Source organism: Phascolarctos cinereus, unplaced genomic scaffold, assembly GCF_003287225.1.
Source record: "Phascolarctos cinereus isolate Bilbo 61053 unplaced genomic scaffold, phaCin_HiC Scaffold_726;HRSCAF=1367, whole genome shotgun sequence".
Lineage (NCBI taxonomy): Eukaryota > Metazoa > Chordata > Mammalia > Diprotodontia > Phascolarctidae > Phascolarctos > Phascolarctos cinereus.
The window spans coordinates 101,360,633-101,387,845 of NW_027556098.1; the positions used below are offsets into that span (position 1 = coordinate 101,360,633).

At 39.8% G+C, this 27,213-nt stretch overlaps 1 protein-coding gene across 1 annotated transcript in view; it reads left to right on the plus strand.

The window, feature by feature from the left end:
• PLCXD2 (phosphatidylinositol specific phospholipase C X domain containing 2) overlaps window positions 1–20,696 on the plus strand; it is a 95,797-nt gene extending 75,101 nt beyond the window's left edge. Inside the window, exons 3-4 of the mRNA XM_021007175.1 lie at window positions 7,749–7,990; window positions 13,268–20,696. Of these exons, the coding sequence (XP_020862834.1) occupies window positions 7,749–7,990; window positions 13,268–13,430 (405 nt within the window). The 3' untranslated portion in view covers window positions 13,431–20,696. The remainder of the gene's footprint in view (window positions 1–7,748; window positions 7,991–13,267) is intronic.
• Window positions 20,697–27,213: the final 6,517 nt, after the last annotated feature.

Consider the following 27,213-nt stretch of genomic DNA (forward strand, 5'->3'; position numbering starts at 1 on the left):
CATAAAAGACATCAAAATTATCATACGTTTTGATCCAATAGTTCCACTTCTGAGAATATGCCTTAAATGTATCATCAAAAAAAAGAGGGAGGTGCTGTTTAGCTAAAGATTTTCATAGCAGAATTGCTTATAATTGGGGGAAAAAAAACAATCAGTCTAAACGTCCAATAACAGGGTAAAGATTAAGTAAACTCACAAAATAATGTAATGGAATACTATTATGCAATTAATACTGACAAGTATGAACAATATAAAGAAATTTGGAAATTTTTAAGAATAACGCAAAGTAAAAAAAATTGAACTTCAATAACAGAGTATTCACTAATTCTGACCATATGTAAAGCAAGAATATTATTGAGATATTATTATTTGTGCCATTAAAAAAGATATTTTTTATTTTTTAAAAGTATCATCCAAGTATCTCAAAGTCCATAGACATACATGATTATTATTAACTCTATTCAACATGCATTTAATAAGTCTCAGCTATGTGCCAGGCTCTATGATAATAATAATGGCTAACATTCCCAAATCACATTAAGATTTACAAAGTGCTTTAAGTAAATGGCCTTAGGTGATCCTTTCAATAGGCAGCTAGGTGGCTCATTGGAGAGAGCACTAGGTCTGGAGTCAGGAAGATCTGAATTCAAATCTCTCCTCATATACTCCCAAGCTGTAGAACCCTGGGCAAATCAATTTAACCCTGTTTGCCTTAATCCACCAGAGAGGGAAATGGCAAACTCCAGTATGTGTGCCAAGAAAACTCCGTACTGGGGTCTCAAAGATCAGATAGGCCTGAATCACAGCAACAACAATGATCCTCACAACAGCTTGTGAAATAAGTATTATAAACATTACCCTTATTATGCAGACATTAGGCTCAGAAAACTAAAACGGCTTGCTCATAGTCACATAGCTAATAGTCGTGTCAGAGAAATGGCAGAAAAATGGCAGGAACAAGAATCAAAACTAATTATCTCCTTGCTTCAGGGCCAAAAGTCTTCCTACAGTACCAGTCCTAGTAACATGAGGATACTGTGAGAATGTACAAGATTATGTTATTTGGAAATCTTGATTATTTCCACACTTAGGAAGTTCTGTAGAGATGACCTTCATAGTTCCCATGCAAATAGCATTCTAGGTTAGGTACTGTATTTCATTCTAAATTGGACAAAAATCAGTGTAAGAATGAAGAGTTCAGGATATACAGGAATAGGGGGACCCTGCCCTCTTCAGGAGTATTAGAGTATAGTCTTTACCTTGTGAAAAGTTTTTTTTTTCCTTTTCTTTCCTTTCTTTGTTTTTTTGTTTTGTTTTGTTTTTTTGTTTTTTTAAAGCAGTATGGTTTGTAGCATTTGAAAGGTAAGCATTGTTATCCTATTTCTTTTAAGGTGAAAAAGGAATCATTTTTAAATAGACTTGAGCAGTTTGTTTTCATGCTTTCAATAATCTGGTCACAGTGAATAAACAGCAATAAATATGATTTTTTATTATTATTATTATCTGTTTAACTGTAAAACATTTCTCCAGTTGTAAAGAAAGCAGATTATGGTAAATAGCGTTTCTATTCTGTTCTAAGAAGTCTAGAAAAAGGAAACTTATTTGTCGGTGAGTGTCATGAATTTAAATTCTGCCCCTTGTCCCCATTTTTTTTCTTGAAAGACTTCTTCCCTTCTTGCTTCTCCTTTATTGATTTCTTTAGTTTCTCTAGAAACTTTCTTAGAATAAGTGATTTTTAAGCTAGATCTAAAAGGAAACTATAGATGAGAAAAGAATTTATGTATGAGCAAAGACAAAGAAACAGAACAGGCTAGATTTTTTTTTTTTGCTAATAATGAAGTATAGTGAAAGAGACAGTAAGTCAACAAACATTTTTAAGCCCTTACTATGTGCCAGGCACTGTGCTAAGTGCTGAAAATACAAAGAAAGATAAAGAAAAGGAGCTTACGGTTTAATGAGAGAGAAAACATGCAAACAATTAGATACAAATAAGATATAGACAGATAGATATAGGTACATAGATAGTTTTCTACATGTTGTCTCCCTTATTAAACTGTGGTACAACTAGATACAAACAAGATCGATACACATATCTATCTACCTAATAATCCATACCTATATCTATCTAGACATCTGCCTCTAATCTATATCAATATCTCCCTTGTCTGTACTTAGTCATTTGCATATATGTATCTAAAACACATACATATATACACATATAATTATCATACATGATAACTGGCTAATGATCAATGGAAATAATCAACAGAGGGAAAGCACTAGAATTGAGGGGGATGGGGAAAGGCTTTCCTATAGAAGGTAGGATATAGTCATAGCGTGGGAGAGCTGAAAGGACCTTAAAGGTTATTTAGTCCAATCTCCTCACTTTATGGATGAAGGAATTAGGAACTGGAGAGGTTATGTGAGCTGCCCAAAGTCATACAGCTGGCAAGTTTGCAGAGCCAGGCCATTGCAGCATAGCGTTTGAGAATCAGAAGGGTCTGGTGGTCATCTACTCTAACCATCACAGTAAAGGAAGCCCCACTAGTATATACCTGATACATTGTCATCCAACTTCTGCTTGAAGACCTCCAAGGAGGGGGGATTGATCCCATCAAAACAGCCCATTTCACTTTTGGACTATTCTGATCATTGGGAAGTTTATCCTGACATCAAACCTAAATGGACCCTTTCATACTTCTACGTGTTGCTCCAATTCTTCCCCTTTGGGCCAAACAGAACAATTCTAGTCCTTCATCCATATTACAGCCCTTCAAACATTTAGACCCAAAGCCTCCTTGTCTCCCAACCTTCCACCCCCACCACCCAAATTTTCTTTTCTCTGGGTCAAACATGCTCGATTCCTTCAACCAGTCCTCATGGGATCTGGGTTCAAGGCTATCCTCTGGAAACTCTCCCACTTCCTAACACATTTCTTAAACCTCAGCACCAGAATTAAGCATAATATTCCTGATGAGGTTTAATGAGAGCTTCATAATATCTCATGTAGTTGAAAAGTTAATTTTTGTAACCAAGTGGAAGACTTCATTTTTATCCCTGTCAGATTTCATGTTACTAGATTCAGTCCAATGCTCTGCCTTCCTAAGATGCTTTTGGAACTTGACTCTACCATCTAACATGTTAGCCCTCCCTCCCAGCTGTGTGTCATCTGAAAACATGATGAACATGTCATCCATGCCTTTGTCCAAGTCATTGATAAAATATGTTAAATAACACTGTGTCAAGCGCAGATCCCTTGGGTTTTCCTCTGGAAATCTTCTGCCATATTAGTGTTGAACCGTTAAAAATTACTCTTTGAGTATGGCCATCCAACCAATTCTGAATCTATTTGCTAATTGTCTAATTTATTGTCTCAGTGCCCCATAGGAATGATTATTTTATATTTATTTTTCAGTCATTTATTATTGAGGGCCTACTATGTGCCAGGCATTATGCTAAATTTACTCTAGGGATATAAACGAAGGCAAAAGATAGTTCCTGCCCTCTAGCAGCTCACAATCTAATGGAAGAAGACGACACAACAATAAGCTGAAAGAGGGGTAGAGGAAGAGGATGAAGTCAGTGGGGCATGATAAAGTTGAAGAACATCTGGTGAGAAATGACATGGCTTCTCTGGGCACCCTCCCTAAGTGGAGAATCTGGCAAGAAACACCTCCCCCCCCCATCCTTTCCAATCAGAAGGAGGGAGGGAGGGAGGGACCTCAGGGGGAGAGGGTCCTGAGGAGTATGAGTTTCTGGGTTGATATGACCTTGTAGGATGATGAGATTCTAATGAAGTCTAACAGTAGAGCCCAATGTGAAATGTCTGTATTCCCAGTGATTCCCAATATCTGTCACATAGTAAATAATAAATCAATTTTAAATTGAATTTATTTGAATTTTATATTGTAGAGCAGAAGAAGAAATAGCTATAGGCCTGCCACTCCTAGAGCCCTTAGCTAGTGAGCTAGACAGTACTGCTAACCTTGTATGGCAATTAGGATCAGAGCTCTAGAACCAGAAGGAACCTCAGAGGATATAGTCCAAAGCCTTCATTTTTTGTTGCTGTTCATTCATTTCAGTTGTGTCTGATTCTTCATGACCCCATTTGAGGTTTTCTTGGCAAAGATACTGGAGTGGTTTGCCATTTCCTTCTCTAGCTCATTTTACAAATGAGGAAACAAGCAAACAAGGTTAAGTGACTTGCCCAGGGTCACCCAGCTAGTAAATATCCGAGGCTGAATTTGAACTCAAGAAGATGAGTCTTCCTGACTCCTGTTGCTCTAACCACTGAACCACCTAGCTGCCCTTTATTTTTACAGATGAGGAAACTGAGGCCTAGGTAAATTAAATGGCTGCCCAAGGTCATACAGATCAAGATTTAAAAGTGAGTATTCTATAAGGTCCATTCCCATTTTATGAGGAAAATGTTTTGCAAATTTTAAAGCATTATGTAAATATTAGTTATAATTCTAAGAATTTATAACATGGTCTTATTTAAATGAATTCAGCATACTTTTATTAAATACTTAGCCTATGTAAGGCACAATGCAAGTATGGTCTTCTGATACTTTTTCCAATATTCTATTTAATAGATCATCTCCCTTAAGCAATTATGCTAGAAGTATCTAACCCTTGAACAAATACCATAACTATTTGGAGAAAGAAGCCCCTCCCCAGGTTCTACAGCAAAATGCTGCTTATGATGATCATGTGGTTAACCTAATTAAAATGCATATTTACCACAGATGTCATTAGCAATCAATTATTCAAAAACATTTTTTAAAAAGCATTTCCAGTCTAATTGACCTCCTGGTATAATGATGTATCCACTCTTCAAGGATTTTCTGTACTTAGCATTCAGAACAGTTTACTCAAGCACCTTAATCATTAGCTTAACGCCCATGACAGGCAGTCAAATCAGTTAGAACATTCCTATTTCCACACCTGGAAGATTATTCTCTCAGCCAAGCTAGCTGGGATTTGGAGAGCAAGCCATGCAAACAGATTTGCATTCCTTCCAGGAGAGGGCGCTGCTGTAGTTATAAGCATACTAATGGAATTCTTGGCATTTCTAATAGGTTTTTAGGGATAAGCCCTTTCCTGAGAACATATTCATTGCCCTTATTTTTCCATAAAGAGCAATCCTTCTAGAAATGATAAAATTCTGAATTGTTTTAGCCAGAACAAATCCTAGTATACTGGTCTAAGAGCATGAACCCTTAAGTAGGTTTGCTAGCAACTAAACTATGGGACTTGGAGCAAGTCACTTAATCTTTCTAGGTCTCAGTTTTTGTTTGTTTGTTTGTTTGTTTGTTTGTTTTGTTTTAAATCAATGTGTTACAATGGACCCATTGGCTAAGAGGGATAGGGAAACTTCTCCCAACAAAGAGCCTCAGATCAGAGACCCATAAACAGGGATCAGTCTTGGAGGAGCCTGGACCCAAAGAAGGAAGTCAACTTCTTCCTCATTGTTTCTGATTCATTACAACACCAATTCCCAGCAGAACTCTAGGAATATCACTTTAAACAAAGCTTAGGTTTGTCTCATTTCTTGTTGTTTGTCCTTCATTCTCGGAGAGGACCACGACATCAGGAAGGTGATGCCATGAATTGCAAGTGAATTGCATAAGCAAGAGAAGGTTGTGCAAATTCTCCCTTTGTCCTCCAGAGCCATTTGGGTCCTAGGCAAGATATAGATCAGGCGACTGGTGGTAGCCCCCTGTCTCATTTCTATGATCTCTCTCAAAGAGTTTCTTTTAGAAAGGTTCTCAATGTACAAAGTAGGGAACAGCTATTTATTTCCTCCACCACAGAAGAAATTCTTAAAACACAGAAGTTTCAGAAGTTCACATTGACAAAGATTTGACACACAAATCCACAAATCCTGTTAAATGCTTTGGGAAAGGTGGATGCTTAAACCATTAAAACATGAAACACTTAGTGAGATTGTAGAAGATATTCCACTTTCATGTACTGTTTTGGAGACGGTCATCTTTTCTCTGAAAAACATTGCTCCAGGAAGCACCTCACATAGGGCAGCCAGCACCAATTGAGAAAACCCAGGAACTCCCAAATTCCCAAGGTTAATCCAGATTAATCAGTTTTTAGTAACCTATGTCCACAGAGCAGCTAGGTGGTACAATAGACAGAATGCGGGGCCTGGAGTCAGGAAGACTCGAGTTCAAATCTAGCCTTAGACACTTACTAGTTGTGTGACTCTGGGCAAGTCACTTTTTTGCCTCAGTTTCCTCATCTGTAAAATGAGCTGGAGAAGGAAATAAAACTGCTCCAGTGTGTTTGCCAAGAAAGTCCGAAATCAGGTCGCAAAGAATTGGACACAACTGAACAATAACAACAAACGTTCATAGAAAGAAACATAAAACATGAAAGGTACTAAGGGTTTTGAAATCCACGCACAGGCTCACCTGAATTAGCACATGTTCTTGCAGCAGTATTTGGATAACCACCATTGCTTCCCCAGGAAGAAAGGAAGGAGAAATGCCTTTTCCCCTCTTCTCACAGGAAGTCCAAGGGAGAGCTGTTGGAGTCTCAAGTCACAGTCAAAAGAGAAGACAAAAGAAAGCAAGAAAGTCTTCTGAAAGGGCAGCTCATACTGCTTAGTTACCAAACCTCTTTGATTTAGCCTCCTGTTATGGGAGAAGGCTGCAGGAAAGGGAAAAGATAAACCTGCAAACCAAATGTCTCTCATTGTAGAAGAGGTCCGAGCCTATGTTTGCCAGAAGCACCCAGGGCATAATCTCACCACTGAGCACATTTCATAGAATTCTTCCATCCTGTTCCCACCTCTGACCCCAGGCCCATCCCCAAATACCTCCTATGGAGGGAAGGAACTTCAATGCAACTCCATCCCTCACAACTAGACAGCTCAGTGGCTTGAAGTCAGAAAGACCTGAGTTCAAATTCCACTCACAGATTATCTGTGTGATCTTAGGCAACTGATTCAACATCTGTTTCCTCAACTGTAAAATGGGGATAATACTAGCATTTACCTCCCAGTGTTGTGAGGATCAAGTGAGATATTTACAAAGTTCTTAGCATGGTGCCTGGCACATAGTAAGTGTTTAATAAATACTTTTCCCCTTCTCTCTCCCAACACATAAAAATATAGTTCTTAAGGACTTCATGGTCTTTAAATACTCTTTTAGTTAAGAAATGTTGTGCTGTCGTCTTAGCTACATTGCCCTCCTCTCCCTATACGTATATTCTCTAAAATTAACTCCATGGACATGGCTGACTAGTCAATCTACTAGCTTGCTAGCTAATTTTATGAATAATAATTCTAAAAGTTATACATATGCTTGTAGTTCGCGATGGGCCTTATCCAGTGCTTTTCTTTCTCCATCATCTTTAGTGGCAAACCAAAGCAATGACTTCAATTTTCATAATAGTAGTCAGTTATATATAACAATAGCTGGCATTTATAGAGTGGTTTAAGGACAAAGTGCTTTACACTTAAATTATACCGTTTTACTCTCATAACAATTCTATGAGAGGTATATATGCTATTGTTGCCCCCATTTTACAGATAAGGAGATTGAGGCAGGTAGAAGTTAAGTGACTTGTCTAGGGTCACACAACTGGGAACTGTCTGAGCCCAGATTTGAATTGGAGGAAGTTCCTAACTCCAAGGCCTATCTCTATCCCCTGTGCCACCTAGTTGTCAATTCTCATACTAATTTCTCTCATTTTTCTTTCTCTCTTTTCTCTGTTTCTACGTATTTCAGGTTCTTATTTTCTACCATTCTCCCCTCGCCATGCAATACCCCTTCCTGTGGCCAGGACACAGGATTCCAGCACCATGGGCCAATACAACATGCGTGAGGAAACTCATACTCTTCTTAGACACAACTCTCGGTGAAAGAGCTCCCCGGGGAGCTTTCCACGTGTCCCAAGCTATTCTCACACCCAGAGTGAAGACCATTGCTCGAGGCCTAGTTGGTGGTCTCAAGAACACACTGGTGCACAGGTAAGGATCTGCTTTGGTTCCACAGCTGAAGCTTTTCAACAGCCTTATTTACTTTGGTGCACACCAATCACACTACTTTATTAATTCCTTTTCTGTAAATACGCATCTCTTATATCTGAGTCAGGGTCATCCTGCCTGAAGGAACTCTAAAACTTCACCAAAACCTGTTCATGGCAGGGAATCTTTGTAGAGTCTTTTGAATGCCACTTTAAACAAATACTCTATGTCCATCTGATGAAAGGCTTAGTTACTATCTGGCCACTGCCCCTGTGGTCTATGACAACCACAAAACAAAGAAATATTTCTCCATGTTGACAACAAGGCCTATGGACAAGCTATAACAATAGCTCTCTTGGCAAGTTCCTGCCCATTCCCCAGAGATGTAGGGAATGCAAAGTTGTGTGACTGTAAATTGAAAGAGGCAATGTGTTACAGTGAAAGGCTCTTGAAAGAAGAGTCTTGGGTTCAATTCCTAGCTCTGATAACTTTTATAAATCACTTAACATCCTAGGACTCAACTTCCTCATCTCTAAAATGAAAGAATTGGACTATATTAATCAATTAATAATCATTATTAAGTATCTACATATATAATATATATGTATATATATATTTAACAAATGAGACAAGAGCATATATAAATATATACAGTATAACTATGAAAAGAATTTGTGGTTGTTCAGTCATTTTTATTTTTCAGTCATGTCTGATTCCTTGTGACCCCATTTGGGGCTTTATTGACAAAGATACTAAAATGGTTTGCCATTTCCCCTTCCAGCTCATTTTACAAATGAGGAAACTGAGGCAAACAGGGTTAAGTGATTTGCCCAGGGTCACATAGCTAGTAAGTGTCTGAGACCAGGTTTGAACTCAAGAAGACAAGTCTTCCTGACTCTAGACCCAGCTCTCTGTCCACTGCACCATCTAGCTGCCCCACCTGTGGCACCATAAATAAATCACTTAAACTCCTTAGGACTCAACTTCCTCATCTCTAAAATGAAAGAATTGGACTATATTAATTAATTAACAATCATTTTTAAGTACCCACTATGTTCCAAGCCCTGTGCTATAGATATAAATGTGATGATTTTTTTTTCAACAAATGAGGCGACAAGGACATATACAGAGTCTAACTATGAAGAGAATTTGTTGTCATTCAGTAACTAAGTCAAGATGATTTGGGAGGGAAGATTGAAGTAAACAAGTAAGGCTTTATAGAGAAGTTGATACTTAAGCTGCATCTTGGAGGAACCAAGGAGTCCTATGAGTTGGAGGTGAAAAGAGGGTAAATTTTAGGCATGGGGAGATCAGGTACATAGCCAGGGGCCTTGGGAGAAAGAATGGCATGTGTGAGGAACAGAGAAAAGTCCAGGTTAGCTCTACTGAAGCATTCAGAAGCAGAAGCAAGGCTAAGAAGATGGACTGGGCACAAATTCATGATTCCATGACAAAGTCTGGATTCCATGATTTCACCGTCCCTTTTCAGCTCTGAATTCTCAGTCTGAGTCATTTAAATGCTTTCTGAATAGCACAGAGTTGTCCTGATCACAGGGCCATAACACCAAAGTGAGGAATAGCCTTGTCCGTGGGAGGGACTGCTTCATATTAAGTGCCCCAAAGATGGACATCGGAGGTCCCCATTGACTGCAAGGGCTGTTACATTATAAGAATTATGCTATTGACACAAAACAGGAAGCCATGTAGAGCACAAGTTAGAGGCCTCTAAGGAAGCGTGTGTGGTTCTGGCAAAGAATTTATTCCAAATAGTTAAGTGTAGTATGAAGCTAACTTGTCCTCTGGGCATAGAGACTGGAAGCATTGACCTTCCAGCAACCTTCCTCTTAAAGGCATAGCACAGTCCCTCATATCAGATAAGGAATACAATAATGCTACAAAACTGGAACTGGGCACTGTTTTTCTGACCAAATCCAACAGGGAAAAACTCTGAAGTGGGTTTCCTCAGTGTTAAGTTGTTAACTTTCAGAGGCCTTAGATAAACAAGGCCACTGGCCACACACTCTTTGGTCTGGGCAAAAACCACTAGAAATACAGCCTCTTTGGCTGAATTCCTAAGGTAATTTGTACCAGTCTCCCAGGAGATAGGACTTCCTGTTGGCAAAGGCAAATGAGACATTTGTGCACCCTAAACACAGGCAAAATTGTGCCCTACCCATTCTCACTCTTTGGAAAATTTTGCCTTTTATGTATTTTATCTACCAGTCTTTGTTGGTCGATAATGGGTGTTACTTGACTCACCATGTACTCAAAGGGTGGAATTCACAACATCTATGACTTAGTAGATAAGTATTAGGCAGCTGACTGAGGCACATAGACTTGCCCAGGGTTGCACAGCCAGCTGATTTTGGAGATTAGATTTGAATCCAGAGCTTCTTGATTACAAGACCGAAACCCTATCCACTATCCACAATGCCTCTTTTGAACTTAGTGAGAAAGAATTGCCTAGGAGACAACAAAAAGTGAATTTTCTGGCATTTATGAAAAATTAAATAGGTACACTTTTAAAAAGTAATATTTAACACTCTTTATCATGTGCCCCTCTAATTCCTCCCCTCTAATCCACATCGTGCCCTAAACAACTTTCTTTCCTACCTCTTGTCTCTCTATGCTCTCTGGAATGAAAAGAAAGCATGCTTTTGCTTGAAAGGATGAGTAAAGCATCCTAGGAGCAACCAAAGGGCCCTCCATTGCTGATTAGAGCACTGATTAAGGTCCGGCTCCTCCAATAGCTTTCAAGATCAATGGCAAGTCTTCACCTCCCTACCTTATAGTCTTTGAGCTGCCACTGAAGTTCATTACTATTATAATGATTATTATTTATCAAAATTCATCTTTCTCTCTTACCTGAAGATCCTGGATCCTAATACTGACAGATTTTGCCTTGGGGGGGGGGGACCGGGGAAAGAGAAAAGTGTCTGAGATATTTCTTTATTTCACTTTCCTTTCCCTCTTTGTAACCCAAGCTTTGGGGCAAAGATGACATATGCAGCCTGAAACCTGAAACACAGTTCTTTGTCTCTGTTGACCACAAAGAAATACAATACTTTCCTCTCACTGCTTGACCTCTCCATATCCTAGCTCCAGGGATCTGGGATTTTGCTACTGACAGATGGTTTACTTGCATTTTCTTATGCTGAGCAGAAAGGGGCGCTTGTGTTTCATTTTTTTAAAGTCTGCCACTGTTAAGAAAGTGGATAGAGCTATGGAATTTCTCCTGGTGTTCAGTGTTGCTGCATCTTTTCAGTAGGTGGAGTTTCAATGCCCCCTTTTCTACAAACCAGTAGAGTTTGCATTTCTCATTGTCACCATTTCTTCAGGCCTGCCAAAGTTAACCAGATAGTGAAGGCAGCCTTGTAATGCAGTGAAAAGAGCATTAGAATTGAAGCCAGGAGACCCCAATTCTTGTCTAGGCTTTTTCATTAATTTACTGTGTGCCCTAATGTTCTTTCTAGCACTAACATTCTATGGTTCTCTGCAATGCATACGTACATTTGGTTGGCCTTGGGATTGACCAGCACTTTTCACCTGAGAGGTTCAGGGATGGCTCTCCCAACTGAATGAGCCTTAAGTCCAGCTTATCACAGTGTGTCAGAACAGACTCCTTGGTAACCTTGAGGATCACAGGCTGATGTCCCCCGTGAGCCTATCACTGATGTGTTCAATTGTGCCATTTATCTGAGAGGTAATGTAATATAGTAGATGGAGAGCTGGCCTCAGAGTCAAGAAAACCAGGCTGCAAGCAGGGCCTTTGTTACATACTGGTTGTGTGACACTAGATAAATCTTCTAACCTCTAATCGACTATAAATTGCATAACAGATTAATGAGAGATGGAATTTCCTCACTAAAAATTATGCATAAAATTATAGGTCTAGTCCAAAAAGTTTTATTTGAACTAAAACATTAGGTTTCAAAATATCATAGGATCACAATCTTCAAGCTGAAAAGAATCTTAGAGATAATGTGGTCCAGCTTCTTCATTTTGCAGATGAGGAAACTGAAGCCCAGGTAAGTTATTTCCCCAAATTCTTTCAGGTATTTTATCAGAGATGAAATCTGAACCTAGGTCCTCTGACTTCAACTCCAGGGGCTAATGCCCTCTGTACCACTGCCATGGAAAGGTTATCACATCGAATCATTAATAACTAATTATAAATTGATTTCTGAGATTTCTTTTTCCACTAAGACCCAAGTGATTGTGGGACCTCACGGGAACAGGACACAGAAGTAGATTCTGATTACCAAGAAGGTAGAGAAAGGTTATGTTTAGAAAATAGATTCAGACTGGTATATCAGAGCCTACTACAATAGTGAGAGATTGTGAATACCTGTAGACAACCCAAAAGTCAGTGCAGTTTTTGGGTGGAGATAATGAAAGGTAAATCATGGAAGGTGAGAGAGTTGACATATTTCAACTTTGCCTAGGGCTGACCTTACCATATCACAAAACCTTAAATTAGGTGCAATCTGTGAACTCCCCAGCAGCATTACTAATTCAATAAGTCTTAAGGGAATTCATTTTTATGAGAATACAGCATTGTAATAGCCCTCTGGTAATCAGTATTGAATATTACCCCTGTACATCCTCAATAAATAGAGGAATGTGTTTTCTTCCTTGCCTTTTTGGTGAGGCAATCAGGGTTAAGTGACTTGCCCAGGGTCACACAGCTAGTAAATGTCAAGTGTCTGAGGTCGGATTTGAACTCAGGTCCTCCTGACTCCAAGGCTGGAGCTCTATCCACTGTGCCACCTAGCTTCCCAGAGGAATGTGTTTTCCATTAGATTATCAATAGGTAAGGTTTCCACTTTGAACTCATTATATTCTCAAGATATGTTATGGCGCTTCTTGGCACTGGGGTCAATTGGATGGTGGCCTCACTCATGGTAAAGCTACTTGGCTCTGGAAGGTTTGCAATCATTCTCTTATTTTGAGAAGATCATTGAGGCGTAAAAGCCTCTGAAAGTACATATGAATGTCAACTCACTGGAGCTCATGACAAGGTGTGCTATCCTTTGTTGTTGTTGTTGTTCTTGTTGTGTTGTACCAGCTGTGTCTGACTCTTTGTGACCCCCTTTGGGGTTTTCTTGGCAAAGAGAGTGATTTGCCATTTCCTTCTCCAGCTCATTTTACAGATGGGGAAACTAAGGCCAATAGGGTTAAGTGACTTGCCCAAGGTCACTCAGCTAGTAAACATCTGAGGTGCTCTCCTTAGATCATCTTTATTGAGCTATCCTAATTTCTACACTTTTTTTTTTTTAGGAATCTTCCTGTGATTCTGAACTGGGTGAAGACACAGAAACCTGGAGTCCTGGGTGTCAACATCATCACATCTGACTTTGTCGACCTGGTGGACTTTGCCACAACTGTCATTGAGTTGAATAACCTCCTTCTACAAGGGGACAGAGCTCTGGCTAAATGCTGACTTCCGTTTTACTTAACTCCATATTGAATTTATTGATTCAGGGCAGAGTTTTGACAGGTGTCCCTGCCAATGGTAATAGTCCCTGGGCAGATTTTTGGAAGTGGCTAAGAGGAGGCCTTTTTTCTTTATTCATAGGGCCTGTTGAGTAATGTTGACAGTACTATCGATTTCAGTTTTCCACGTGAATGAAGCTTTTGACATCGTGGAAAGTCCAAGGGGAGAAATCCCACTTTAAATAATCAATGTCAGAGTTTCATTTCACTGGATTATAGGATGTATTCATTGGTCAGGAATGTAGATAATGGGCCTCATCAGGGTATTTTGTGTCCATTGTCCCATTTCTTTCTCTGTTGTCTTTCAAGATGTTGTTTGTGCCAGTAAGAGGCCTGAAGCTCAAGTGGGCATCCCTGATCAGAGAAATATCCAGTCCTGAGTGTTGTCTGTCCTGTGGTAGATAGAACACCAACCTAGGACTCTGATGGGGTCCCCTCAGTGAGAGAAGAAGCTGGTGTTAGGAAGGGGGCTGGGCAACAACCCACTTCTTCTAAGAGCCAGCCAGTAGGATTTAGCATGGTGGTGTTAGTAAGAAGGCTGCTATTGTAATGCTTGCCCTGGGCACATGCTGACCCGTTTCCTCAGAGAAATAGGGCCCAGAGATTTAGGTAACAGGTGTATTTTACAATCCCAAAATATTACTTCCTTTCCATCTGTTTTGTTGAATATAAAAGAAAGAAAAGGGGCAGCTAATTTTAAACTTGGGATTGAGAATAGTTAGATTTGCATGTTTCTCATCTCTCTTTTTGTTTTGTTTTGGAATTATTTCCCAACGGACTTCCAGTTGAACTCTAAATCATTTTGGCAGAGCCTCTTGGGAGCAGTGTCTTCAAGCCAGCTCCTGAGGTCACGGTCAACTCTGGAGTACATCTGGGATTGGTATCTGTCTTTTGTGACATCATGCCAAGAGAATGTACAAGTGGTGATGCCATAATAAGCTGAGGCAAAATCATGATTGAAAAGTGCGCTGGCATTACATGGACATGTTCCAGTTGGGTTTGGAGCTATTCTGTGATTCTTTGGAAACAAGACTACCTCGGGGACATTTAGGATGGTTTCTGTGTCATCCAAAAAAAGAACAAAAACAACATACCAGTATTAGGAGAATCTCAAGTTAATTTCTCAATTTGATTAGCCTCCTGCACGATGTTTGGAGTTAAGCTAACCATGGGTAGATGAAGGGCTTTGAAATTCAAAAGAAAACTTTTATTGATTGATAAGAGGTGCTTAAGAGAGCTCTTTTCTCATTTTATTCATGTATTTATTTACTTATTTATACACACTCTATTGACAGTGCTTCCTCAGTCAGAAGTGCTCACAATGGATCTTCCAGGACTCCTTCCTGCCCAGGACAGATAAGTTTGCTATTTTTCCCTAAGATGGCAGGACCACCTTTCTCAGTACAGTTGCGTGTGATTCTTTATATGCTATTGACCTTCACTCTCTGCTAGCCTTTCTGTTATGCTATCTAAGGACTTTGTGAACTTGGTAGACTTTCCAGCACCATTCCTGCTGCACCAGTACCACAGCTGAGGAGGAAATAGATGATGAGAACCACCACTTCTCATCTCATCTACATCTCATCCTGTTCCAGAACAGGACTGAAAAGTGAATGCCAGCTGGAGAAAACAGGGAAAGATAGTATGTATTTCTACCCATCTGTACCTGTGAACAGCAGGGAATACTCTACAAAGGGCGACCTCTGGACCCTGGAAGAGAAAGGAAAAAACCCAGTTGCCAAATGTATGTGGTTTTTGGTGGGGAGGGAAGGGAAAAGTGCACACACACAGACACACACACACACACACACACACACACACACACACACACACACACACACTGTACAGTGTGTATTGGTCTTGCCGGACTTCTCCTTCAATTGCTTGTCCCTTTGTTGCTGATAGCTGGAATTTTTCATTTGTCTACAATGGGAGCATCCAGCCAGCTGCTAAGAAGATATCTCTTCCTTCTTGAGTTTTTTTTTTCCTCCAACCTTGTTACAAATGCCACTTCTTCAGAAAAAGGGGGAAGTTCAGATGCTCAGTCTACAAACCCTGAGTAGGTCTCACCTACCCTGTCGAAGGAATCTATCTTTCCTTGACTTGGAACCTTTCTTTAGAAGAGGTGGTATCTGGAATTGTTCTGTTAAGGGGAAAAAAAAGACAACAGCAAAACAAAAAGGTATTGTTACTTGGGAATGGGGGAAGCGCTGGTGCTCCCTTTCTAAATCCTGCTTCAATACAAATGGAGAGGGTGAAGAGGAGGAGACCCAGGTCTTCCATCTGGTTTGGAGAAGCTGCTAGGAGCTGGGCCGTCAGGCTGCCAGTTCACCCTCTTATAATACGGTACAATGACAGGGAGGCTGGGGTAGGACGGCTTGTTCTCCCCTGTTTTATTTGAGCATCAGCCACATCAGTGCCACGGTGCTATGGGGACAGGTGTTTGTGGCATTAATGAATAGAATGCCGGTGATACCCAAGGGCTCCTTACTGATCAAAGAAATGTTTACTTGATTTTTCCCCTTTGCTGTTTTGTTCTGTTTCATTTTAAACACATCATTGAGTTTCATTTTAATCATTTCCTGCTGTCTTGACCAAGCAGACTTCAGGTTTTGGATGAATAAGAGAAAAGTTCTCAAGCATGCTACCAAAGTACAGAAACCGGCAACTGCCCACATGTACATGGCAGGGTGCTGGAGATCATTATTGCCGCTGCGGTTTGTCATCCTTGTTTACGTTTGGGAAACATTCTGTCTTGGAGTCAGTGGGATGGGGGAAGGGGTTGTGATTTATAATTCTGCTGTAAACACTGGACCCAGATTTGGCTGCCTCTCAGCCTCAGGAAAAGGTTAACACAGATGTTAAAGGATATTTGCGTTCTGTTCCTTAACCCTGTTGCTAAGCAGCAGAATGGAGGGAGAGGATGAGGAGAGGGCAGGAGGGTGGGGAGGAGAGGGACTTTGGTTTGGGTTAGTGACCTATCCTGTGTCTGCCATCAGAAAAATGGCTCGACCACATTACTTACTCTTCCAAGTTGTGTGGGATTTTAAAAGCAAAACACTACTTATGCTTGTTCAGAACTGAATATTGTTGACTCCACAATTGGCTAAACATTTGCTTCTGAGCCAAACAGGAACCCAGTTTCCTAAGATCTGGGGCCGCGTTTCTTTGGAGATGTAACCTGAATATCCCTTGAGCTGCCTGATCTAACTGCCCATTGGCAGATAAGGACAGTTATCCTGGGTTGCCTGTCACTGTTTACAAGGTTGGACTTTTGATCCTACTGGCATACCACAATGGTTCATGAAGATGTCCCCAGGGTTAGGGAGACAGAGAGGGATAAGGTTAGGGTGAGAGGGTGGTGAAAGAATCAGACATTAACATTTAAATTAAGACAGCTGTCAGAGGCTCTTTGCAGAGAATATTGAAACACTCTTGCATCAGACTCTAGAGGAATTGTTTGAGCCAATGCTTCTTTAGTTTTGTAGTCACGATGCAGAAATTCTTGGTAGTACGTTGGTCACTTTGGCCAAACCTGGTAGTCTGCATTAAACTACAAGAAAAGCACAAGGAATCTGATAACAAGAAAGTCCAAGCTCCTTAGCATCCTAAGGCTCCCTCCAAATTTTCCCCTGATCAAACTCACAACTTCATATTTAAGAAGCACACATTTCTATAGGAGAAGGACTTAAATGTTTCACTAGAGCCACTAGACCAAGCAATTAATACAGTGTTCTGCATTTGAAACAAAGTCAACATACACTGATAGGACCAGGCTACTGAAGCATTGCAATGAAATGCTGTCTTGATGCAGTCTTTGTCTTCATTTGGATTGAACCATTAGAAAGTGTTGTACATAAGGACATTAAAACCATACCCCTTGGTGAGGTGGGAGGGGAGGATGGAGTACCATTAAACATCCCCATGAAATAAACATGAGGAGGTAAAAATTCCAATTCCAGCTCAATCCCTCCTTTTCCATCACTCTTCGAATGCTTAGGAAGGTTTCTTACAAGCTGGTAGAAGACTTGGATGGATACCGTATGGATATATCTCCAAGTTAAAAGGGCTTGGGAAAGAGAATAGACTAGTGAATGAGGCCCCTAGTACTGACCTTCCAGGTGCATCCGTGCCATCTCTTTTCATTGTGATTCCAGCTTTGTGGAAGGGCTCAGCACTTAACACAATCCCTAGCATATAACAGCCACTTAATAAATGCCACGTTGACCTGGTTTTGGGTCAAAGTTTTGTCCCACAGTGTCCCCCCTCCCTCACCAATTTATAATGAGGAATGCCTTTTGCCACTAGATAGTTTGAGTACTTGAAGATTCTCATATGGGAGGCAGATGAAGAATAGGTTTCAGGGAAGCCATGAAGACTGAGTGATTCATAATGTTCAGTGTGTGAAATGCCTTTGGTAACCTAGGAGCTAAATATGTGAGCGAAGTGAAGAGTGTTCTTTGATAGTGTGCTGGGAGAACATCATGGAGTCGCTACACTTCCCCTAAAATTTTTTAATTGTATGACTGATGATAAAGCATATATGGGTATAGTACTTCCACAAAGTTTGGCAAATATCCCCCGACCCCATCCTTCTGAGTTATTTAGAGAAAAGAGTTTACATGAATTCAGGTGGATAATCTACCATTAAAAAAATCTCTGGTCATTCCACTCAATGTGGCCAGTGTTTTGAGACCTGGTTTAAGGTTTAAGTTATTTTAATTTCTTATGGGGACAGTTGAAAAACCAGGGATTCAATTTCATTTCCAGAGAAATAACTGAAGGTGGCAAGGGAGGACTAACCATAGGGTAGGGCTAGGTATTTTCTTAGCATTAAGATGTAAAAATGTGCAGGATCAGGTGCTGAGAGGTTAAACCATTGATGAAACGCTTTTAAAATCGTGAGCATTATTATTCTATGTTAAAAACATTAGAAGAGTGGAAGGAAAGGGTAGAGATAGGTGACAAGAAGTGAAAAGGGCTGCTGGTATTTCCTCTGTGATGGCCCAACTTTGGCCAACGTGGCTAATCATCTGACCAGCACCACAATTCCAGATGTGATCAGCCAGACTTTGCTCAAATAGCAAGGCTTTATTCCTATTCCTTCTGAGGAATTCTTAGCATTAGGCTTTCGATCCTCTGTCGGAGTGACTACCAGCCCTGAAAAAAATCCATGCCAATCCCTTCCTTTCCTTGCTGATCTCTCTCTTTACCTAGTTGTTTGTCTACCTCCTCCTCCCAAGCCTTCTTCTTCAGGAATAGAAGGTTCTCGGTGACAAAACCACCTGGCTATGTGGGAGGCAGAGAAAGAGGGAGGGAGGGAGGGAATCCACCAATGCACTGTCAACATGGGCATCAGCATCCATAATGAATACAGAATCCTGCAATGAGCTGCAGAACATTCTGTGAAACAAGGAGGGGAAAACAAGCTTGGAATAAAGAGAGAACACTAGAACACAAACTCGGTAACATGGAACACCTGATGTGGAACTAAGTTTCTTTCTTTAAAATGTATTTGTCCCTTTAAAAATTTTGTTTATTTTCCAACAAGCTACTGAAGACTTTTTCTTTCCTCCCTGGTACTTGACATCAGGGACAAGTACGTTGGGCAACACGGGACTTGTTGGAGTGGTATGAGAGAAATAGGTTAGTAGAGGTAGAAACTAGCTTGTCACTCCACCCCCCCAAATAAACTTGAACAATTCTTTTGCAACCCCATGAATTCTCTCTTCAACTTGTGGTTTTTCCAGTTTCCCTCCAGACAGTTGCATCACTGCCCAGTGACCCTATGACAATACTGAGCTGGCCCAAACCCAGAAGAATATGGTGTTGATACCCCTCCCCCACATACACTTTTCTTAATACAATACTATGCTGGAAAAAAAACCTCACCTACCTCCAGTGGCCTCAAAATTAAGTTTTAAGATGACTCTGGGTTGGCCCCATCTTATGGTATTTACTGTTCAACAATCTCACCGAGAGAATTTGTTCACATGGCTCCTTCAGCCTGTCTCCAGACCAAACTGGTTTCAATAAGGTTTTGCAGTTCTTATCTGTTGGAACCTAATCCCTCAGTCCCTAGATATAACTCCATCACTAGAAGAGGCTTATCTCATCACTTTCCTGCAACACCATTTTCTGCTCTTTAGTCTCATCCAACTTCCACTACCTGCCAAAAGCTCTGGGTCACAGGAGGTCAGGAAGAACCTGTATTAACCAAAAGGAAGCGCATGCCCAACCTAAACTATGTATGAGCATAGTTTTCTTCTGATAGCAGTCATGTGACCCTCACTCATATTTTTATTTAGCCCTTCTTCCCCACCTCCCCCCACCCCTATTCGGGTCTCCACACCTCCACCTGTCCTGGCAACAGTCGAGGACCTGGGGGGGGATGGAGGGAAGGGGAAAGGTTAATATCCAGTGTAACCAACAAGGGCTGGTTTACAAGTCTAGATAATGTAAGAGACAGCACTTTTAGACATCAAGTGGAACTTATATAGCTTTGTACATTTACAGTTTACATTACTAGAGCATTAATAAATGCTTCCCTCATGGAACTGCAGTATTCATGTGATAGCTTGTAGTAGGGACAGATTGGGTTACCAGTGATTGCTGCTAATATCTTCCTTACTACCTTATACCCTAATATTAATATGCATTGAGTAAAGTGTTATCTATATACAATTTGTACAATGTGTATGCCTATTGTCATCTCAGTTAACCTTGCTGACCAGATATGAGTTAAAACATAAACAAGCTGTAATGGTGGAAATAAGTGTTGACCTTTTTGTTTTAATTGTGAAATTAATTATGTACTGCACTAGCTATTGTAATTTGTCCTATATTGGCTGTATCACATTAAAGTGCATGAAGCAAAAGGAATGCTACCTGATCTAATAATTAAAGAAAAATTTTGCATATCTGTGCACTTTCATGTTAAAATGTATTTTGTGGCTTAACTATACTGTATTCTGCATTTCATTTGTTTTTGTTCTCTTCAAGAAACAATTGTTCAGTTCAGTTTATTCTCTTTTCCCTTTTCTTGACAGAATTATGTAATTTAACTCTGCATTGTCATTTTAACTGTGAATATGTTATTTTTAAAGGCCTATCCTGAAACTTTTTTTTGATTGGTTTGTTTTATGTTGTATTTTATTTGAATGACCCAGAAAAGTTTTCAGCTCTGACAATAAACATCACATTTTGGCACACATCTCTTCTGTGTTGGTGCACCTTTAGTAATTGAGATATTGCTTATCTTAACACAGAATTCATTATTGACCCAACTCTCAGGAAAATATGTACTATGATTGTGCTAGGTTAATTTGAAGATCTATTTCTTTAGCATCTAGCACTAGGATCAATTGAGTATGTCCGAAATCTCTAGCATCGTCAGGAAAGGAAGTATGTAACTAACCTCCAAGTCTCAGACTAAACCATATCAGAGCTACTAATAGGGTAAGAGGCACAGCATTTTGCTCCAAGTTAGAGAAATTGGAAGGCTCTGACAGCATAGACCCAGGGCATTTCTGGTCTGCTCCAGCATACTCTGTCCTTCTTAATCACTTCAGCAACCACCCAAGTGAATACAGACCATAAGACCTCCTACCACCCTATCTTCCCCCACCCACTACTTGCCTCATTGATATTGCTGGCTTTGGACCCCATGCATTTCTTCTAGGCCCCATAATGCTCTTTTAAACTTTTTCCTTTGTTAAGTTCTTGGCACTTTATAGGCATACCTATATATTATGCTTTGCCTCATTGCACTTCACACATAATTGCAGGGGTGTTTTTGTTTGTTTCTGTTTTTGTTTTTTACAAATTGAAGGTTTTTGTCCATCCTGAATTGACCAAGTCTGTTGGAGTCACTTTTCCAATAGCATGTGCTCATATAAGTGTCTCTGTCACATTTCGGTAATTCTCACAGTATTTCAAAATTTTTTATTATCATTATATGTGTTATGGTGAACTGTTATCAGTGGTCTTTGATGTTACTATTGTAACTGTTTTGGGCTCCACAAGTCACATCCTATAAGACGGCAAATTTAATTGATAAATATTGTGTGTGTTCTGATTGCTGCAGGGACCAGAGGTTCCCATCTCACTGTGTCTGCTTAGGGCTCCCTATCCCCTGAGATATTGAAATTAGGCCAATTAATAACCCAACAATGGCCTCTAAGTGCTCAAGTGAAAGGAAGAGTCAATCAATGTGGCAAACTTCATTGTTGTTTTATTTTAAGAAATTACCACAGCTACCCCAACCTTCAGCAACCACCACCCTGATCAGTCTGCAGTCATCAACATTGAGGTAAGATCCTCCACCAACAAAAAGATTAGGACTTAGCATTTTTAGCAATAAAGTATTTTTAATTAAGGTAAATTAATTGTTTTAATTAACAATTAATTATTGCCTTTTAAAGCAATTTTTAAAAGATATAATATTATTGCACACTTAATAGACTACAATATGGTATAAACATAATTTGATATGCATTGGAAAAGCAAAAAGTTCATGTAACTCACTTTATTGTAGTGGTCTGGAATGGAATCAGAAACATCTCCAAGGTATGCCTGTACCAACCTTACCATTGCCACAGCCTTCATGAAAGTCATGACTCTACCTGACCACATTCTCCTCTCTGCCCCTCTGTGTCACTTTCAAATGCCCAGGGATAGTTGAAGATAATGAGATCTGAGGAAGCAAGAACACATTTTCCTAGAAGAAATAAAGTTGAGAATGTACCTTCTAGTCCAGTGGAGTCACTTAAGCAGCTAGGACTTTGTAGCCCTGGGCAATACTGCGAAAGATTGGAGAAGGAAAGATTTAGGGAAAGAGATGCTAAAAGGGGAGGTGGGAGGGCACTGAATAGAAACTTAGAAGAATTGGCCTACATAATCTCTTCTCACTCTTAAAAGCAACTACAATTCTATTTCACTATTTTATCTTAAAGCCTGGCCTGGTTAGAAGTCAGAAGACCAGAGCTGAAGGAACCCGGAATCAAAGGATCCGGCTTTGAATCCTGTTTCTTCCACTCACTAACTGGGTGATCTTGGTTAAATTTTTTAACCTCTCTTGGAGTTGATCTCTTCTGCAGAATGAGGTTGGACTAGCTGACCTCTAAGGTCCCTTCTAGCTTTAAATCTATAGACTAATCTTCCTTACCTCTACTCACTGGGAGGACAGGAAATGGACATTAACACAGTCTCATCTACATTTTGTCAATATTTACTCAACCATAAACTATCTTTTTCTCAGTGGAAGAGCAATTTATCAACTGGCAAGAATTTAGGGAGGACCATTGCTACAAAATCCAGGTGCTATGCTCAGAAAGGGAGGAGAAAATTCATTTATCAGCCTCAGAAATTGAATCTAATAATAGCATGGTCCCTGAGGAACAGGATGACTGGACAGATTGATTTTGTTCACTTTTCCCACAAGTTCTTCCAGATTAGCAGCATATTCATTTATATTATGTTTTGTCCATCTTCTTCCCATAGCCATGGGAGCATTGTTAATTTTAGGGTGACTCAAACAGTTCTTAGAAGTTGGTTCGACAATGGCAAGGAAGAAAAAGAATGTGAAAGCCTCAATGAAGCTGACTTCACCCAGAATGACCTATATACGGAAGATGCAAATAATAGTAAAGCATAATACTTGGACATACCTAAGGTCTTTTTTTTCTTCTTTTCAGTGTCATTGTGCTGTCTCATGTGGCAGGTTAAATCTGCTGTCCTAGAGAGGCATTTTGATTAGGAGGTGCCTACATAGAGCAGCTGGTTTTGATCAAAGGGACAAAGGGTCTAGAAAACACTGTTAAGCCTCAGGAAGGGGTTTCATGTCCAATGGAATGTTTTATAAAATGAAGAACTGCATTTACTTTTGGTCTTAGCAGTTTACCTTGGACATCCATTGGTGCTTTGGAGAAACAGCAGCCTTGCATTGCATTTCTAGTGCTATTGGGGAATTGGGCTATAACCTTGGGCCTTTGTCCTTGCCACCATCTGCTCCTCTACTTCCTTCTGGATCCTACTCCATCCCCTTCCATCTTCTGTCATTCTTTTCCACTTTGATCATTTCTCTCTCTCTCTCTCTCTCTCTCTCTCTCTCTCCTCTCTCTCTCTCTCTCTCTCTCTTATCTTTAATCTCTTTTTCTCTGCTGGGGCCTTCCAAGTTTCCCCGATCCTTTAAAAAAAAAGTTTATTCAACCCTGCACTTGAGCTATTTCTTATAACTTTTCCTTCCGTTCCCAAAGAAGAAGTCATTTTTCACACTTGCTACCTACATTTCCCCACCATCCTTTCATTTCTTAACTCCTTGCCATGTGCTTTCTTACTGACCACTCAGCTAAATCTGTGGTCCCTGATTATCTCTTTCATACTAGAAACTTTCCTCTATATTCATCCTTCTTGACTTCTTACTGCTTTTGACACTATTAGCTATGATCTTCTCCACCTATGATCTCCTGCCTCCACTTTCATGACATTGCTATCTTCCTATGTCCCCTTCCTACCTCTCTGACATCTTCTCAGACTTTTATATTGGGCCATCAGCCATTGGGGTATAGACCCCTGACTCAAAGTCATTTCTTGGAGCTACTCTTCTTTCTTTCTGTTCCCTCTCTTTGTAATCTCATCCACTCACATGAGTTCAATTATCATCTCTATACAATTGACTCCCCAAATGACATATCAGCCCAACTCTGTGTAAATTCCAGTCCCATATCACCAAGGAACAGCTGGACAGTCACATGGAGTGTTTCACAGTATGTCTAAAACAAAACTATATTATCATTCCATCTAAACCCAATCCTCTTCCTAGCTTCTCTGTCTCAGCCAAGGTCACTTTTCATCCTTCTGATCACTCAGGTTCATAATCTCAGAGCCATGGAACCATAGATTTAGATTTAGAAGAGGTCCTAAAGGACATCTAGCATGATCTCTTACTTTACATACAAGGAAACTGAGGCCTAGAAAGTTTGAATGACTTGCCCAAGGTTGCATAGGCAGTTAAAAAACAGAGCCAAGATTTGAACTTAGATCCTAAAGGCATTGTTTCAACAAAGTACCACACTGAGTAATTCTCAACCCTCTCCCATTGAGAGAGACCCATTACTGATATATCTAATCAACTGTCAATCTTCATTCTACTTCCACAAAGTCTCTCATGTCCATCTGTTTGTCTCTATTTGTATGGTCCACAACCCTAATTCTAGCCCTCTCTACTTTTCTCCTGAATCATTTCAGTAGCCTCCCAATTGATCTCCCTGTTTCCTCTATCTTCCCTTTTCAATTTATCCCCTAAACATCTGCAAAAATAATATTCCCAAAGTGTAAGTCTGACTCTCCTAACCTTCAAATGGATCCCTATTGGATAAAATGGACACTTTTCAGCTTAGCATTTCAGCTTCACAACCTGACCCCAAAGTACATTTCCAGCCTGATTTCACATGACTCCGTTTCATGCCCTCAGCATTCCAGCAACATGGCCTGCTTGCTATTCCTGGAACTCAGAATTACATCTTCCACCTCCATGCCTTTTCACAAGCCACCACCATATGCCTGGAATGCACTTTCTCTTCACCTACACCTCTTCAGATCCTGTCTCCTTTGAAAATTAACTTAGTAATTACCTCCCCATAGAAGCCTCTCCTGATCCCAGTAGTTGTTAGTTCCCTTCCTCTCTTCAAATTATCATTAGTTTACATGTCATATCTCTGTAGCATAGAGCATAGATCCATGAGGGACAAATTTTCTTCCTTATATCCTCAGTTTCCTGCCTCAGTGACTTGTTCTAATGACATGATTAATGAATTGAATTGAATTTGAATTGTCCTGTCTATGCAGTCAGCATAATATTGTATTATAAAAATGAATTGCTCATTTTTCTCATTGACAATAGCTTGAACCTTCTGGTCTTTCCAATCCTGGGAATTAAATGGAAATTCTTACTGCTATTAGGGGGCTTCTTTTTCTCCTGCTTATGTAAAATAAAATTGTTTTGTTGCCAATTAACCAAGAAGTATCCAAATGGGCCTAAGAGATGGGCATCAAGATGAAGAGAACAATTGAAAGCATAGGACCAAAAAAAAATAAAATAAAATAAAAGGAGTAAGATAAGAAGAAAGCTCCTAGTTGCAGTATTATATCCTGTTCTGAGCACCAAAATTTGAAATTTGTACTTTGACAACTTAAAACACTCCCTGACCAGCATGGTGAAGGGTCAGTTAGTCAGCTAGCAAGTATTCATTAAATGTTAACAGTGTGCCAGGTACTGTCCTCAGGTCAGGGAATACAAAGAAAGGCAAAATCACGATCCCTGGCCTTAAATGTCCTATGTTCAGTAATAATAACCATTTCATATGAAGAACTGCTGAAGGCATAATTGGCATGAAAGAGAAAATACACAAGGGGCATAGCATAGTGGGCTTCAGATTTTATTTGTTCTGCTCCAGAGGCAGAATTAACACCAATGAGTAGAAGTAACAAAGGGAAATATCTCCTGGCTCAGCCATAAGATAGAAGCTGTTTAAGAAGGAAGAGATTCTTTTGTAGGATGATGAGCTCTCCATCAGTGGAACTATTTAAATTAAGCCAAAATAACTACCAGCTACATAAATGTTATAGAGGAAAATAAAATTAGCAGATGAAATACTGAACGAACTTCCAGAATTCTCTAAGTGACTCCACAAACACAATAATGGCTCTTTCCAGTCTTATGAACAAAGCATTACCTTGTAATCAGTTGACTATGCATTTTTGTTACAAGGCTTTTTTTTCCCTTTTTTTTCCCAATGGGGGGGATGAAATGGGAGAGAGAAAAAAGATAAATATTTGTTAATTGAGGGGGAAATAGACGTTCCCATTAAGTCATACTTTTTTTTCTACCTAATGAATTTATGTAATATTGTGAATCATAGTGATCTGTGTTTGTGTCTTTTGAAAGTAATGTCTATGTCTTACTTTAAAATTTTCTCTTCCAAATACCAGGACAGAGATCAGCACAAGGTATCCAAAAAATGAATGGTTTGGGTTTTTTTTTTAATATAAATAAATAAAATGTCTGCCCAACCAACTCCATTTCAGAGACCCAGCCATAAGCCACCATCAATCACTGAACAGTCATTAAGGGCTTGCTATGCACCAGAAACTGTGCTTGGGGTTAAGGATTTAAAGACAAAAAAAGTAAACAGTCCCTGCATTCAAGGAGCTTACATTCCAATAACACAGCCTCTTTTGGGGCTAATTAGCACACTATGTTGCCTCTTTCCGACCTCAGAAGCATTCTATTCCAGACCATTCATTTTACAGAAGAAGAAACTAAGGCCCTCTGAGGTCCTTTATAGCTCTTGCTCTGTGATTGTAGGACCCATCCTATGACGACCTTAGAGTCCACCTGCATACTCTCTGGTGTGATTAATCACCACTTAATCCAGCCTAGAGTAGAAGGGAGAACCAGCTAAACATCAGGAACATCAGGCAAAGTAGGTTAACTCTAATGTTATTAAGCAAGTCCTAGCATCTTTTTAAATTTTAATTTTTTAAATTAACATGTGTTTGTTTTTCTTTTACCTTCCAGAAGAACAAGAACAAGAGGAAGGAGAGAGAGAGAGAGAGAGAGAGAGAGAGAGAGAGAGAAGGAGAGAGAGAGGAGAGAAGGAAGGAAGGAAGGAAGAAAGAAAAGAAAGAAGAAAGAAAGAAAGAAAGAAAGAAAGAAAGAAAGAAAGAAA